The sequence below is a fragment of the Chlamydomonas reinhardtii genome, chromosome 7 (genome assembly GCF_000002595.2).
Source record: "Chlamydomonas reinhardtii strain CC-503 cw92 mt+ chromosome 7, whole genome shotgun sequence".
NCBI classification, from domain to species: Eukaryota; Viridiplantae; Chlorophyta; class Chlorophyceae; order Chlamydomonadales; family Chlamydomonadaceae; genus Chlamydomonas; species Chlamydomonas reinhardtii.
In genome coordinates, this window is record NC_057010.1 from 3,755,433 (window position 1) to 3,771,438 (window position 16,006).

Here is a 16,006-nt window from a genome sequence, read left to right on the forward strand (position 1 = left end):
CGCAACATCTGTCGTGTTGCACGCCGGGCTCTTGCGCTCTGCACAGCTCCTGACCCGAGCTGCTGCCTGGGCTGCTGCAGACGTGCGTGGGCAGCCGCGGGCCCGGTGGGTCGGGTCCGAGCAGCAAGCGCGGGAGTCCCACTGCAGCCCCGCAAACATTCGCGCAGGAAGCGCCATGGCAACCACGCAGTGCAACAGTAGGTTGAGGCTTATTCGCTTAGCAGTAGAAGTGCTCTTAAGCGGCTCTCGTTTGGCCCAACTTCACGACTGCTTGCCCTGACGCGACAGCAGTGGTCCCAGGCAGCCTTTATGCGTGCAGAAGCTTCATGTAGGCTCTAAACTGGCAGCTTTGTGCCCCAATTTCGCCTGACCCGCTGGTCCCAGCCCTCGTTCCTCCCCACCAAAGCGCATGTTCCATTGCTGTGGCTTTGTAACAGATGGTCCGGTGCAACGCTTTAACGTCAGCCCAGCGCCTTGTGCATCAACAGTAAGCCCGGGCCCAGCACTTCCTTGTCCTGCGCTGGCCCCAGCAATTATTCCTGGGCAGCATTTATGTATCAAAACACGCGGCTGTCACCTTAAAGGGTGCGCGTGAGCTGGCTGTCCTTCTGGGCAGAGATAAAAGAGGTCTACCCCCGGAAACGCACAGCTGCCTCAGCAAGAAGCATGTGCAAACCAGCAGTAGTCGTCTAGCTATTGACAACTCAATCAAGAGCACCCCCAAACCCAAACAACTGGAACCCCAGTTCCGGTTCCAAACAACATGGGCCTGCATTGCGCCTTAGAGGGCTTCGAGACTGCTATTAAGAGGCCAGGTTCTTGCATAGCTCTAAACATTACCTGACAAGCACACACACACACACACACGGTTTAGGCAGCCACCACGCTGCTCAGCCTTACAACTCACCAGGACTTTTCTTTCTCGTGTTCTGACAGTCAACATGGCTCGTAACCTTTCTCGTATGGAGCCTCAGGCAAATGACGAACGGCGGATGGCAAATGGGTAAGGCCTTTCGACGTTCTGGGGTTTGGGCCGACCGTTGTTGTTCGGCGAGCTCGCAAGCCGTGCACTGCAGCACCCCTAGTTGCGACTTGCATACTTGAAACAAGGAAATTACTCGAGACCTCTCCCTGGCCGCACAGCCGTCTGGGTCCGGTCGCCTCTCCACCCCTCGTCAAGGAGACTGCTTGGGACCCTGACTTCAAGACGCCAAACCGTTTTGGGCGGTGAGTGACCTCCGGGCAAGGGAAATCAGGCCAACAGCTTGAGTGCCAGTGCGATAGCCCGCAGGGTGCGCATTGGGCTGGCACGCGTTGACCTACGTTGACTTTCGCACCGGCCTTGTCCCTTCCTATTTGCTCCAGGGTGGCCCGCCCGCGCGAGGACATGTACCTGATCAAGTACCACGCCCCCCAGAGGCCCCTGTTCGGCGATATCGACATTCTGGGGCTGCACGGCACGGAAATGCAGTGAGTCCACTGTCGCATCACTTCCTTGTGGGCAGTCGGGTCCGGGCAGAGCAGGTTTTGTAGCGGGCATGCGCGGGGACGAGCCGCGGGGCGTAGACATGCTAGTGACGTCAGTGGAAGGAGCGCACAAACCTCAACATAGACGCTTTATGAGTCTCGACCCAGCTTCTGCCAGCACGCGGATAGCCCCGTACCCGGCTGCCTGCCCTCCTGCTCCTTGGTGTCACCGCGGCCGCTCCCTCGGTGCTCAACACGTGCAGTCGGGACTACGTGTTCCTGTGCTACCCAGCCGCCGACTTCGTGTGCAAGTTCCTCTGCACCGACCACGAGGTCGATGTGCACCAGCGCATGCCCGGCAAGCGCCGCCGTCTGGACACCGCCTTCCAAATGGCCGCCGGGCCTAAGGAGCAGCACGCCTTCGCGCACGCCCTGATGGACAAGATGCGCAAGACGCCGGCGCCGCTGTCGCACCTGGTGGTGCAGCAGCTGCAGGAAGACCAGCAGCGGCTGCGGGAGAACGCGGAGGCCTGGGAGCTGGTGGCGGCGGCGCAGGCGGAGGAGCGCCTGGCGCGGCTGCGGGAGGAGGCGTGCCGGCGGCAGGCGGCGGAGATGGCGGAGGCGGCGGCGGAGGCGGCGCGGCAGAAGCTAGCGCGCAAGGTGGAGTGGTGGCGCCAGAACGAACTGAGGCTGCAGACGGAGCTGGAGGTGGCGGCGGTGGCGGAGGCGGCGCGGCAGAAGGAGGCGCGCAAGGCGGAGTGGTGGCGCCAGAACGGCCACAAGCTGCAGGCAGAGCTGGAGGCGGCGGCGTGTGCCAGTGCCGCCACGGACACCAGCGCTAACAGCACCAGCGGCAGCAGCCGCAGCAGCATTGTTGGCGACGGCTCTGCCGCCGCCGATCTGTACGTGCCCGCCGCGGTGCTGCTGGAGGTGTCACAGGTGCAGGTGCAGGAGGTGGCGGAGGTGGAGGTGGAGGTGGAGGCCGCGGTGGCGCAGCAACCCAAGCGCAACCGGTCAAACCGCCGCCGCGGCGGCAAGAAGGTGCAGGAGCGCCGGGCACGCAGTCAGCAGAAGCAGCTGCTGCAGCAGCAGGAGCAGCAGCGGGCGCGGCGGCAGTAGCTGCAAGGGACGCTGCGGCATGGGATTTGGTTTCTCGCAAGGAGTTTACGAGGCACTCACAGGCCGGGAGTTGGGTATGTTACTGCATGGAATTTGCTTGAGTTTTGTTGGTGTTGCACCCCCAGTGCGGCACACAACAACGCCGAGACGCACGCGCGTCGTGGCGGTTGGACACAGTACGGTAACCGGACAGCCACGTAGTGCAAGGCTGTACCGTGCGGGTGTGAGGAACTATGCGTGGACTTGTGATTGCGTGTAGGGGTGTGAGGTCATCTTGTGTTACGGTGTCGCCAGCCGTTTGCACTTGTGCTGCATGGTGTCATGAGATGGTGAGAGTGCGCAACGCCGTTCCATCGTACCAAGTGCTGGGAATGTGGAGCGAGAGCCAGCGCAGTTTGCGCACGTTGCAGTGAGGAGTTGAGGACACTGAGGACCTGCTGGCAAGGCCGCCTCGGTGCCCTGTGAAGGCAAATGATGGATTTCTCTCCCCGGTCACATCTCAGCTTCCTGTTCACCGTGTCTGGAGTACGCCACTAATCCACTATGCCTGTGAGCAGCAGTTGAACTCAGCGCATGGGGCCTGACTTGTCTAGGCTGGATGACCCCGGGGCTGCATTCCGCTACAGCCGTAGGCCGCTGCCACGTGCCGCAGCCGCCATTGACGGGAACGTGTGTTACTCGTCTCCCCGGGCCCCATTCACGTAACGTGCCAAAACACACCGGTCCGTTACAGGTGACCATAGGTGCTGCGTGTGTACCGATCTGGCCTCTCGGCAGGCGCGTGCGGTGCGCAGCGCTCTCTCGGGTGCGAGCCAACCCTGCGCAAATGCCGGCGCAAACGGGCGGCGCACCTGCTCACCGCCTCAGCCTCTACCTCTCTAATGTTAAGAAAAGAATACGGGATATAACACGTGCATAGTATCTCTTTGTAGACGTCAACCATCAAACTCAAAACGCGGTTCTGCTCTACCAAAAAACGGATAAGGATCTGGACACGGGATGGGGCACACAACCAAACCAAAAAAGGCAAAACTATAGTAGAAAACCCCGCCACTAGGGCGAGTACTCATGGGGGAGCCACCAGTTTTCGAGAAACAACAGAATCCACAGGAATCGGCACACGCGGCGTACGCATACACGCAGACTGGAAAATAATAGGTAAGGCGAGTCTTGGCGCGGACTGCACGCGGACCGCTCCCAACCAAGTCACTCATCTGCCCTCAGGCGCGGCGGCCAGGCCACGGCGCTCAGGTTGCGGGCGTGCCGCGGCGCATGCGGGGGCTCAAGGGGCCCAACCGGATGTCGTGCTGCCAGCCGTGCAAGCTGGTCTGCGTGCCGCGCCCGCCACTCGCCTACCCAAACCCTCACGACCTACTCCCCAACCGACAGCACCACTCCCTCGTGCACCAATGGTACTTTGGATGATTAGTCGACTTGCGGAAACACCACGCCTGCAACAAACTTCACTCTGGGCGATCCAAACCCTCGAGACTACCCCCCCATGATTCCGTGCAGCAATCGCGCTGCCGCTGCTACTTCGCGCTACTGCGAGTGCCGCCTTCCATGGCACCGCATCCGTTGCGCCTGCATGCCTCTGCCGTGAGAACCGTTTATGACCGCCGCCTGCTCTGTGCGTCTCGCCTTGCGCACCTCCTGTCTCATACATCCGCAAACGCCATGCGACCTCCCTCTGCTCTCTCTCCTCTCCTCGCCTGTCCCTTGCAGCGCCTCACTCCACTATTGGCGTTCTCCACCTTGACGATACCCCTGTCCAAGCCCACATCCCCATTGTGTTTATCTCAGAACGTCTTCGTGACCGACGCACATGCTTCCAACCCACCACAGCAAGCGAGCCTTGTGTCGACCTGCCGCCGCATCGCGCCGTATCCCGTGCCTGTACATCACATCAAACGCAACCGCCATGTATCTAGTCGACTCCCAAGCCAATCTGAACCTCGCGCACATTTACACACTCCTCCAGACCCGCAGCCCTCGACGTATGTACTTCGAAAGCGGCGGGATATAGCGCTCACTGAGCGCACACACTGACTCACTTCAAGCGCCAAACACTGAAGCACTAGCTACCCGCATGATGGCGGTGGCGTAGGAAAAAGGCCCTGCACGGCATTCCGTTGCGAAACCAAAGCGCCTCGCTTTCACTGGAGCTCATGGCAGGAAGCAGCCTCCTCCCAACCCGAGCGTTTCGGGCGCGAAACTCGCGAAACTCCTCCAAACGACCTGCATCCCTCTTTCCCAGCCCCTGAAAGATTTGCACCGCGCAATCCTAATCAACTCTTTTCAGCGCACATGTCAAACTGTGTCCTTGCGTGACACCGACTCTCTCGCACCCACAGGCCGCACACCAAAAAACAGTAAAGCAGCAAACCCACGGCACGTTAAAGTGCACACACCAAATGTCGTCCTCCACCATCAACCCTGCACCAGGGGGCCTCGGGTGCGGCGCCTCGGGCAGCTCTGGGTCTCGAGGCCCGAGGACAACACGCTCACCGGGTAGCCCGGGACACCTCGGTATTGTACAGCTGGCGCGAAACCCGTCCATCACAAACAAGTACTCCAAGCCGGCACCATACAAACGGCGCCTGCATCCAAAGTAATCCAAATCGCAGCGCACTCGGCTCTTTTTGTGTTAGTACGTACCATCGACAGCAATCAACCACACACTGGCCAGCGACGAACACACGAGCACGCGGCGACAGCCAGGGCTCACAGCGGGCTGCATCCCTTCCACGGCAGGCGTAGGGCTGCCTGCCGGCGGCGGTGCTACCTCGCGGCCTCGACGCCGAACCCCGTGGCCGATGAAAACTCAAAGAAATGTATGAGGGTACAGAGGTGGGAACCCGCTCGCAGAGCTGTCCGCAGCACGTCTGCAGACAACGGCCAGCCTAGCATGTCTGACCACAGAACTACGGCGGCACGAGCTGTTGTGGGTACGCGCGCACACCGTGCGGCATGTCATGAGTATAGAGGAATGGCGGCCCCTAGTGAACACGACTGGACAGTTATTGCGGGTCCCCACGTACGTGCACGCGCGCCGTTCCACAAACACTGGCAAGTCAGTGCCATGCGCGAACACCTGCCTACAATGACACCCCAAAAACGTGCCGCGCTCCTACCAAACCTCGCTACGACGTAAAACCTCCTGCCAAACTCCCCGCTATCCCCGGCCACTGACGCGCCCAAGCGGGCGCGCCTGCGTGCGCTAGCTGCCGCCGCCGGTGCCACCGTGCGCTCCGTGATGCGCCATGCCCGACAGCATGTCCAAATTCAGCTGACCCTGGCTGCTGCCGCCCAAGTTGGCGTGTCCATGGCCACCGCCGTGGCCGCCCATTCCGACCAGCATGCCGCCCGACGCGCCGGCGGCGGCCACAGCTGCGGCGGCGGCGCGGATCCTGGCCGGACCCGCCATCGCTGCCGCCGCCGAAGAAGCCGACATGCCGCCGAGGCTGGTGCCTGCGCCGCCCGTGGGCGGCGAGGTCGCCCCGGCTGCGGCCGAGTGCATAGAGCCCAGCGAGGCGGAGGACCCGCCGGCGCCAGACAGGCTGGAGCCGGCCATGCCGCCGGCATTGTGGTGCGGCAGCGAGGAGGAGCTGCCGCCGGGGCCGCCGGGGCCGCCCATCCCGTGGTGTGGCGGCTGCAGCGAGGGGTCGTTCTGGAAGGCCTCGGGGTCGGTGGTCTCCGTGCCGTTGGCGGTGAAGAGGATGGGCCGGCAGCGCTTGTCCTCGTGCATGAGGCTGGAGTTCTGGAAGTGCGCCACCAGCGCGGCGCGGCCCTGGATGCGCGCGTAGCTGATGGAGCACACCTGCAGCCGCGAGCAAGCGCACAAGGAAGGATGCAGATGCATAGGAAATATTAGGACAAGCCCTGGGCAAGCCCTTCGCTTTAGGGTAAATGTGGCGCAGGCAGATCCGATTTCGGCCGAAACGTATAACACCAACGCACCTTCTCGCTGTTGAAGCGCTCCCAGCGGCGGTTGTTGAAGCGCTCGACGAGCGCGATGATGTCGAAGGGGTTGATCATGTTGATGAAGGCGTAGCCCACGTTGCACTTGTTCTTGAAGTCGATGGGCAGGTAGAAGAAGTCGTACGTGCCGCGGAACTGCTCGTCAATGGTGGCCAGCAGCATCTTCTGCGTGTACTTGTTGGGGATGTTCTTGATCATGAGTGTGGTGCGCTTGTCCTCGCCGCTGCGGATCTTGACAGCATCCAGCGCGTACAGCTTCTCCTGCTGCATCTTCCGCTCCATCTCCGCGGCCGGGTCTGTGGTGCGCCGGCTCAGCCGGCCGCCGCCGCGGCTGTTGGCAGCGGCGTCGCGGCCGGCAGCGCCCGGGCCGCCCGGGTGGCCATGCACGCCCGCCAGGCCCGCCAGCGCGCCGAACGAGCCGCCGAGCCGGCCGCCCGCGCCCACGCCGGCAGCCAGCGCGGCGGCCTGCATGTTGCCGAGCGCGCTGAGCGCGTTGACGTTGCCCATGGCCATCGCCTGCTGCAGCAGCTGCTGCGCAGCAGCGGCGTTCGCGCCCAGCCCACCGGCGCCGCCAGCGCCGAGGCCGCCGAGCGCACCCAGCGCACCCAGGCCGCCGGCGCCGCCAAAGGGCGCACCCGCGCCGCCGGCGGGGCCCAGGGCCTGGCCCAGGCCGGCGATGTGCAGCAGCTGCGCCGCCGCGGCGTTGAGCTCCGCCGCGGACAGCGCCTGGCCCTGCAGCGTGGCCAGGTTGGCCGCCATGGCCAGCTGCTGCTGCTGCTGCTGCTGCTGTTGCTGCTGCCGCGCCTGCAGCTCCTGCAGGTTGCGCAGCGCCTGCAGGTTCGCGGCCGCCGCGGCTGCCGCCGCTGCGCCGTGCGCCGCCTGCTGGTTGTACATCGCGCCGCCGGCGCCCCACATCGGACCCTGGCCCTGTCCCGCGCCGCCGCTCGCCGCCATCTGCTGCAGCGCCCACAGCTGCTGCTCCGGTGACGCTGACACCTGCCCCGCCGCCGCCGCGCTCAGCTGCAGCCCCATGAGCATGTTGGCGGTGGCGTTGACGTCCGCGGCGGAGCTGCCGCCGCTGGACTGGTCCAGCCCCACGCCGCTGCCAGCGCCGCTGCCCGTGAGCATCGACCCCATGCTGCCGGCGGCTGCGGCCGCTGCAGCGGCGGCGTACAGTCCCGCAGTGGGGTCATCCAGCGCTTGCGCCTCCGAGAGCGTGGCCAGCGATGGCACGACCTTGTGCATGTGCGCGTGCGCGTGGCCGTGCGGCCCATGCGGACCATGCAGGCCGTGTGGCCCCTGCATGCCCAGCGGGCTGCGGCCCGCGGCGGCGGCGGCCGCCGCCAGCAGCTGGCTGGTGGCGGCGGCCTGGCCACTTACGGAGCCCGACATGCTGGAGGCCGAGTCGGACACGTGCATGCCGCTGCGCAAGCCCGCAGCCACCTGCGGGGACACCTGGGGTCCAAGCTGCGCAGCAGGACGCGATGGTAGAGTTGGAGGTTACGATATTATTCAGGCACCGTGACGATGTTGATGATAATAACGATGACAAAAACAATGGGCCGTACGCGAGTACAGCGGCGCTAACGCGTGCCTCACCTGATGCATGTCTGTGCGGGCCTGGGCGGACATGAAGGGGGGCCCTGCCGGGGAGGTGCCCGGCAGGGGGCTCGGTGACGTGGTCCCGGGCTGCGAGGAGGCGCGCGAGGGGTGGCTTTTGCTGGCCGCCAGCTGCGCCGCCTGTGCACAGGGGTTAACAAACGGAGCGCCGGCTCAATGCACGCCAGCGTTACTATTTATCATAATTTCAAGTGCTCTCGTCTCACGTCTGGCAGCCCGCGCAAGCTGGGAGCCTCCACAGCGCCGTTACGAGCCGTTAACCCCCCCTCACCTCTCCGCCCGCGGACGTGTCGTGCATGGTCATTTGCGAGAGCGAGGCCGCCAGCTGCGGCGTGATGTTGGAGGGCAGCTTGCCCAGGTGCTCGGCCTTATTCATGGCACGCAGAGCCGCCAGCGCGTGGCGGGTGTCGTAAAAGGTGATGAACTTCTGGCTGCGGCGATCGGGCGACTCGCGGATGTCCTTGACGTCGCCGAACTTGGAGAACAGCCAGACGAGATGGTCATTCGAGGTGTCGGGGTCCAGGTTGAACAGGGACACGGTGCCCTGCGGTTGGGAAGCGGAAGACGTAGGTTGGGCGCATGCAAGTATTAGAACTGACACCAGGATGTATGCGCAGCCGGGCACTGTGCAGCACGAGCGCTGGTGTGTTGTGCAAAGCGATTCTGTGTGCGGAGCGAGCGAGACGCACCTGGCTGACGGTGGGGTCGCCCTTGGGCGCGCAGAAGTGGATGTCGAGCGGCAACGACGTGATGGGCGCGCCGTGCAACGCCGCCTGGGCCCGCGCCGCCGCGCGCAGGTCAAAATAGGTGACCATGATGAAGCCGCGGTGCTTGCTGACCATGTACATGTGCCGCACGTCGCCAAACACCTGTTGGGCGGCCGACGGGTGGTGAGAGGCCGCGTGATGAGGTGGCGTGCGGTGCCCCAGCCGCCAGAAACTCTTCAACGGCGTGCAGGTGCGGCGAGTGCCATTCCACCAACCCCCGCCTGCCAGCAAAACTGCGGCACTGCTCGTATCGTGCTTTAATCCATGCAGCGTGGGCACGCGCCTGGGCGTCTCCACGTGGCATGCCAACGGCCGCACACGGCACGCTCCTCCCCCCGCTCCGCCGCCCCTACAACCTGCGAAGCCCTGCCTACCTTGAACATGGCCAGCAGCTCCTCGTCCGAGGCCGTGGGGTTGATGTGCCGCACGAACAGCGTGCGAGAGGGCTCCGAGTGCGGCTCGTGGCCGCTGGTGGATGCGATGTCCGCCCCCAGCGAGTCCAGGTCCGCGTCCACGCCGAGCTCCATACCGCCCACCGCGCTGAAGATATCCTGCTCCTCGTGACGCTGGAACTGGTGCCTGCGTTCATATAAGTACCATGTATCAGCCCTACTGCTCGGCGCAGGGCGGGTGCTGGTTTAGCGCGGCCGGTCGCTGAAGGGCCACTCAAAAGCCCTGCTCTTCTCACCTGCCAAACGCGGCCGTCTCCGCCAGGTCCGCAAAACTGGAGCTGGTCGACCTCAGGCTGGGATCTGATGCGTTCTTCATCATGCTGGACTGCTGCTGCAGGCTGCCGGCCTCAGAGCCGACGCCTGCGAGAGGCATTACAGACATCTTAGTCGCATTGTTCGCCGAGAACTTGGCCCAACCGATGTACGCGCGAGCCCTTCGCTTACCTCGTGAGCGGTCCGTTGAGGGTTCATACATTGAGGCTAGAGTCTCGCTAGAGAGCGTTGCTCCGTGGTGACCGAGCCCCTGCGCGCACAGGACCAGCGCGGAGGGGTTGGAGTTTTCGACAGCGCCCTTCGCGACAAGCAGCCACTACACAGTGCTTATCTGCTCACCTGCACGCCTAAATGCGACGGAGTTCCGGTCATCGGCGCGCCTTCGCAGTCTCTCCAGCTCGAAGCCGAAAGAGAGCCCGTGAGCATTCCAGGGTGCTTTAAAACTGCAACAAGGCACGAGCGGGGCACGGACGACACTGAGCCGCTTCGGTCGCTGACCCCCGGTCGCTGATGATGAAGACCTCCACCCTGCCCAAGAAGCAAACTCATGCAGCCTTGGAGGCATTCAAGCCAACCTGGTATTCCTTATTCGTTCCGAGCGCTGGCGGCTGCTGGTCGCGAGGTACTGAGCACCCGCCTTGTTCGGGACAAGGGCCTGGCGCCCCAGAGCAGCGCTCCCACACCCTGAACCTCCCCCCTTGTCGATGCTAGTAGCGATTCCGCAGTGCATTCTCATTTTCAGCCCTCTAGGGTGTTGCGCGGCCTGCCAGCTGGCCCGCCCTGGGCATAACAGATACCCCTCCAGGCCCGTACCCACCTGCACAAGCACTATTGGCCCCGTTTTAGAGCCGCCGTGCGGTCGGCGCGGCCGTGCGTGAGCTTAGCTCCACCTCCCGCTCACTGCTGCCGCACCAGTCCTGGGGCGCCGCTCGTGGGGCGGTTTCAGTACCTAGACTGTTCACGAAAGCTATTAATCTAGCTAGAGATATATGAGCTATCTGGCCGGGTTATTGCGCTATGTCAAGCCCGGCCTTGGGCGCCTGTGAAGTCGCCATGGACGTGGAATGTGTTCTTCTTAGCAGTATCAAATAGCCTAGCATCAAATGAGTGTGCTGCGACTGATACTTTGTAGCGCGCGATAGCGCGCGGGTGTAGACCTACTCTGCATCCCATGCGGCCCGGACAGTTGAAGGCGTAAAAAGCCATCCGCTTGCGTGCGATGTAGTTGTTGCTTCTTATGGTCTATCGCAGAAACTATGCGCCCAACAGGGCAAAATGCGCGAGCGCACCCGCGGCGGGAGATAAATAATGACTTTCCCGAATCAGACGCTTGGCGCTCTCGACCGCATCCACTGGTCTCAGCCTAGTCTACCACATGATGAATGGAATGGTCGCGAGGGGGCCAGCGAGCGCGAATTATAAATATCCCCTGGCACTTTCGTTGAGCGCTTTCGGCGCTGTACACCTTCGCACTTGGCGCTTTCATTTTATACACGGCCATAAACTCCATTTCTCCGATGTAGGAGATCTAGAAGGCATCGGGCGAGCGCACCGGATGACTGGCGGGTGCAGCAACCGCCCGCGCCGTTTCTACCTACCTTCCAGGTCAGCTACGTTGTCCTGTACCCTGTTCTGTCATAACCTCACTCAGAAACCAAGTCAAGCCTGCCCTACGCGCGCACCTGGACTCCACTTCGTACGCCACGCAGCCTAATGGTAAGTTCTCTCCGCATCCCACGTCGACACCTCACCGCGAGAGGCCCAGGCCATCCATGCCCAGCGTCACCGCCTGCACCGCCACCCGCCCCGAGCTGCTCTTGCCCCCTGTGCCGCTGGTGCTCGTGTTCCGAGACAGCGACCTCGACCCCACGCCGCTGGTCCCGCCACCCCCTCCTGGCGGCGGCGCCGTGAAGCCGCCTGTCCGAGGCGGCACACGGTGCGCCGCACCCGTCACGCCTTGCCCGTGCGCCGCTGACGCAGCCGACCCCTGCCCCGCCGGCCCCGCCCCAAAAGACCCGCCGCTGCGCGCCGGACCCGCCCCAAACGAGCCCCCGCTCGGCGTCGGCCCCGTTGCTGCCAACCCTGCCGCTGCTGCCCCTGTCCCGGCCTGCTCCGCCCCGGCCGCCGCCGCCGCCTTCTCCTCCTCCTTGAGCTCCGCCGCCAGCTGCGCCTTCATGCGGCGGATGTGCAGCCGCAGCAGGAACTCGCGGTGCTGGGCGGCCACCTGCAGGCGCGACACGGCAACGTACACGTGGGCGGGTGTCGTGTGTCGACGACCCTTTTCCGCTTTGTGCCGTCCTATTGTGTGGGCGGGTGCGCAATTGTACATGCCTTCCTTGTAGCACAGCCATGCATCAGTGCGTTCCCTTCCCGTGCGCTCCCTGCGCACATGCCGACCGTGTCCTTGCTGCGACCGGGTGGGAGGTGTCAGGGGCAGTCCATGTGGAGCACACACATGATGCGAGATGTATGCGCATACCCCGGGCAGCTGTTCGGACTCCCTGCGTCCTCCCGCCCGCCAACCTGCACCTCTCTGTTTCCGCCCCTGCTTGCAGCGCAGCCCAGCGCACTGTGGGTTTGGTCCTCGTAACCCCGCTCCTGCCTGCCCCCTCCCACCCCTCACCGGCTCGTCGTCCACGGTGGTGACGGAATCGTTCATGAGGATGATGGTGTCGCGGTATTTGGGCTGCCTGCAGTGGCAGAACAATGAGCGCAACGAAGCAGCCCCGGGGATCTTACGTGCTGGCCTAACGGCGGAGTGATTGGATCACACGTATGATGTGCCGAAGTCCAGTAGGAACAGCCGAGGGGCCGAGAAGTGGGTGAAGCCGTAAAACGATGATTACGACAAAGCCTTGGAAATCTCACATGCTGGCGCCAACGGCGTGTACGCGCGGTACGTACTAGCAGCGCATGCGTTCGATGCATTTAACTTACTCGTTCCCATACTCCCGTCTTGGATGGATCACAACAATGCACGCCCACCAAGGCCCCAATGCATGCAAACCCAACGCGTTCCCCCTCAACCACCCACCCCACCCCCAACGCATGCGACCTATGCCCAAACCCAGTACCTGGCCCCCCAGTGCCTTCACAAAACCCCATACGTACACACCCACACGGGCGGGCTTCGTTTTGCTGTTCTTTAAACACACACGCACTTACACAGAGTACACGCACACACAAACATACACACGCGCACACACGCCCCAACCAACACACGCCTTTCCGTTTCCCTACCCCCCAAACGCGCCCCACACGCGCAACGCACGGTCGCGGACGCGCCCACCTGCACAGCGGGTTCCCCCTCAGGTCCAGGCTGCCCAGCACCGCGCAGGGCTGCAGCACGGGGTCCAGCGCCTCGAAGCTGTCCAGCCCGTTGTGTGACAGGTCCAGCCGCCGCAGCCGCGACAGGCCGCGCAGCTGGCCCACACTGCCGCTGCTGATGTTGCACTGGCCTGCAGGGCGCAGCGCGGGTCAAGGGGGCAGGGGGCAGGGGGCAGGGGGCAGGGGGCAGGGGGCAGGGGGCAGGGGGCAGGGGGCGCCGCATGGAGGGAGGCAGGATGTGAGATGTTGGGGAGGAGCGCGAGGAACGGAGGCGCCCGTACGGTTGTTGCGAGTGGCGCGTCTCTGGAAGAGCAAGTCCGCGCAGCGATACGTTTGCTGGCTGCAGAACAGCAGCAGGAGTATACGGCAAGCCTAAAAGACGCACCTGCTGTAAGCACGCGTAGGCTGACGGACAGCGCGGCGACCGAGGCGGGCGCGAAGGCCAGCGGGGTGCCGGGCGGCAGGCGCTGCTGTGACACGTGCAGCTCCTCCAGGGAGGGGCAGTGCTCCAGCCCGCTCACAGTCTGGCGGGATGGAAAAGTGGGGCGCGGGCGGGTGAGGGACAGGGCAGAGGGTAGCAGAGCTTTGAGCGAGCGCTGTGTCCAACCGAGCCTGTGTGGCCATGGTAATCGATGATGGCCGCGCATCACGCGCGTGTGTGCTTGCCTCCCGTGCCGGACACGCTTGGCTGCTGCCGCCACAATCTCATTACCACACCCATTACTACAATCACTTGACGGCCATGTACGCATTTAGACAGACACACACACATATGCTTTCCTTGTGCTCTTTAACACACATATGCAATGTCGGTGTGCAACACAGCCACACCCACACACCGTCAGGCAGTTCTTTTCGATGTACAGCTTCTGAAGGTTGGGCAACCCCGCCAGTCCGCTGATCTCCCGGATGTTGTTGCTGGTGAGGTACAGGTGCGTCAGCCGCCGCAGCGGCGCCACGTTTTCAATCAGGCTGATCTGGTTGTCGTACAGGTACAGCACCTGCGTGTACGGCACCGGTACGGCATGCTCGGTAAGTACAGCGAGTCACGCAGGCTGGTTACTCGGGGTTGCTCGCGCCAGTGATGTATCCTTGTGGATATGCTGCGGCGTTAGGACTCCACTGAAGGTGCAATTTCACCAGCTCACATGAGAACAACACGCACACAAATACACGCATGCACATATATGCCCCGAATAACACACACACACACACACACACACACACACACACACACACTTTGGCTTTGGGATGCGTGTTAGGACATTAGATAGCTTGCTTGCTGCACGCCGCCCTCTTCCACCGCTGCCATTTCACATGTCCGTGACACTTCTGTGCTGCCGCCCAATGCCTTTCCATTCCCATGCTTATAGGTGAGCTCGACTACGACCAGCGGGCGGGAATACGGGAATTAGGCGTGCTGGGTAAACGTTGTTTAGCGCGCCCAGGGTGCGGAGCATGGACGCATACAGGTACATCGCGGGGTCAGGCCGAATGGTCGCCCGTGGGGTTACAGGCTTATCGCGGGTAAGTATGACTACCTGGGTGACGACAACCACGCGACGCTCGGTAAATTGGTAGGTATCCGTAAGTAACTCCGGCGTCGTCTGGGCGGGCTTTCGTTTCGTTTTTTAACACACACACACACACACACACACACACACACACACACACACACACACACACACACACACACACACACACACTCACACACACATCAACACACGCGCACACTCGTTCTGCTTCCCTCTTTCGCCACACACCCAACATGGTATCGCCCCCTCCCCCTTGCGCTTTCCAAACAAAAAAGCTGTCGCACCTACCTCTAGTGTCTGCAGGCTGCGCAGGTTGGTGATGCGGCCGATATGGCAGCCGTTAAGGTGCAGATGCGACTGGCTGCAGGCGGCAGGAGACGGCAGTCCACACACATAGGCGTCAGCCAGCAGGACTGACTTCCGTAATGCATCTCCTAAGACGGCCACGCAACCTTATGGCCACATAAGGCAGCGTGCCGAGCGCCGCACCTGGCCAGCCACTTGTCTTCGGCATAGGGGTCGTCGTGCGTGGCGTGCGGCCGCCGCCGCGTGCCCTGCTTCTCCAGCGCTTTCATAATCATCTCGCGAGTGATCTGGATCGCAGGCATGACAGGGACAGCGTGGGTCAGCGGCGCAAGGACACTAGCGCTAAGTCGCAACTGGCACAGAGCGTCATCGGGGGCGGCTGACACAACGCACGATCGAATCAGGTTTCTCGCACGCGGGTTCCCGACTCGCCAGGGTATCGCGTGCAAGGCTTCACGCTGACACACGCCCCCCCTGAAAACAACTCACCTCTTTGCCCGTGGGGCGAGGTGGTGGTGGCACACCCGCCACCTGCGTTGCGCCGCCCGTGGGCGAGCTCGTGTCCCTGAAGCCCCCACCAGCGCCGCGGGAGGCCTGCACACGGCGCACGTTGATGCGCAGAGTGCAGAGCCGAGCCTCGGCGACTAGGTATCGCGTGGCCTTACAGCCAAGCCCCCCGACCCCCAACAGTTTCCAAAGCTATACGTATGAGGGCGCGGGACACATGCTCGTGCACCCGATGTCGGGTCCGCATCGACAACCCCATGCCCAGCATTTCCCATCAGCTGTTGAAGCAATAATGCGTAAGCACTTACCTGGAACTCCTGCGGCGAGGTGTTGTCATACGCTTCCCCGCTGGTTTCGCGCAGGAGTTCCTTCTCGTCCAGCGGAATCCAGTCTGTCATAGCTACGCGTTTGTTGTAATGCTTACACTAATAAGAAATTCCAGACCGCACCACTCCGCACCCTTCCTTCAACAGTTCACTGACGCAGCGACTGCATAATGATTTGTCTAGCTCCCCATTGTGTAACGATGGAAAATATCACGTCCACATTTAGCTTGTGAAAAGTTGTATGGGCGAGGGGAGCGTGCTCATCCGCGAATGATCGGGGTTGTGTGTACCCCGTCCTTGAACCTCTTAAGCATCGCCAGTAGTTA

General features: G+C 62.8%; 3 protein-coding genes across 3 annotated transcripts; 1 reads left to right on the forward strand and 2 right to left on the reverse strand.

Moving 5' to 3' along the window:
• Window positions 1–226: 226 nt before the first annotated feature.
• Window positions 227–3,288, forward strand: CHLRE_07g338100v5 (uncharacterized protein). Its single transcript, XM_043064299.1, has 3 exons — window positions 227–1,003; window positions 1,366–1,470; window positions 1,731–3,288. Exons 1-3 carry the CDS (start codon window positions 942–944, stop codon window positions 2,584–2,586), a joined length of 1,023 nt encoding a protein of 340 aa, XP_042922867.1. The 5' UTR covers window positions 227–941; the 3' UTR covers window positions 2,587–3,288.
• A 13-nt stretch (window positions 3,289–3,301) lies between these two features.
• CHLRE_07g338150v5 (uncharacterized protein) lies at window positions 3,302–10,916 on the reverse strand. Its single transcript, XM_043064300.1, has 10 exons — window positions 10,497–10,916; window positions 10,019–10,122; window positions 9,851–9,929; window positions 9,643–9,766; window positions 9,329–9,533; window positions 8,877–9,056; window positions 8,459–8,731; window positions 8,167–8,307; window positions 6,547–8,034; window positions 3,302–6,406 (listed from the first exon to the last, which is right to left on the reverse strand). Exons 2-10 carry the CDS (start codon window positions 10,103–10,105, stop codon window positions 5,807–5,809), a joined length of 3,177 nt encoding a protein of 1,058 aa, XP_042922868.1. The 5' UTR covers window positions 10,106–10,122; window positions 10,497–10,916; the 3' UTR covers window positions 3,302–5,806.
• Window positions 10,917–11,090: 174 nt separating this feature from the next.
• Window positions 11,091–15,886, reverse strand: CHLRE_07g338200v5 (uncharacterized protein). Its single transcript, XM_043064301.1, has 9 exons — window positions 15,663–15,886; window positions 15,337–15,441; window positions 15,031–15,134; window positions 14,830–14,902; window positions 13,846–14,007; window positions 13,392–13,530; window positions 12,969–13,137; window positions 12,303–12,369; window positions 11,091–11,903 (listed from the first exon to the last, which is right to left on the reverse strand). Exons 1-9 carry the CDS (start codon window positions 15,750–15,752, stop codon window positions 11,427–11,429), a joined length of 1,386 nt encoding a protein of 461 aa, XP_042922869.1. The 5' UTR covers window positions 15,753–15,886; the 3' UTR covers window positions 11,091–11,426.
• Window positions 15,887–16,006: the final 120 nt, after the last annotated feature.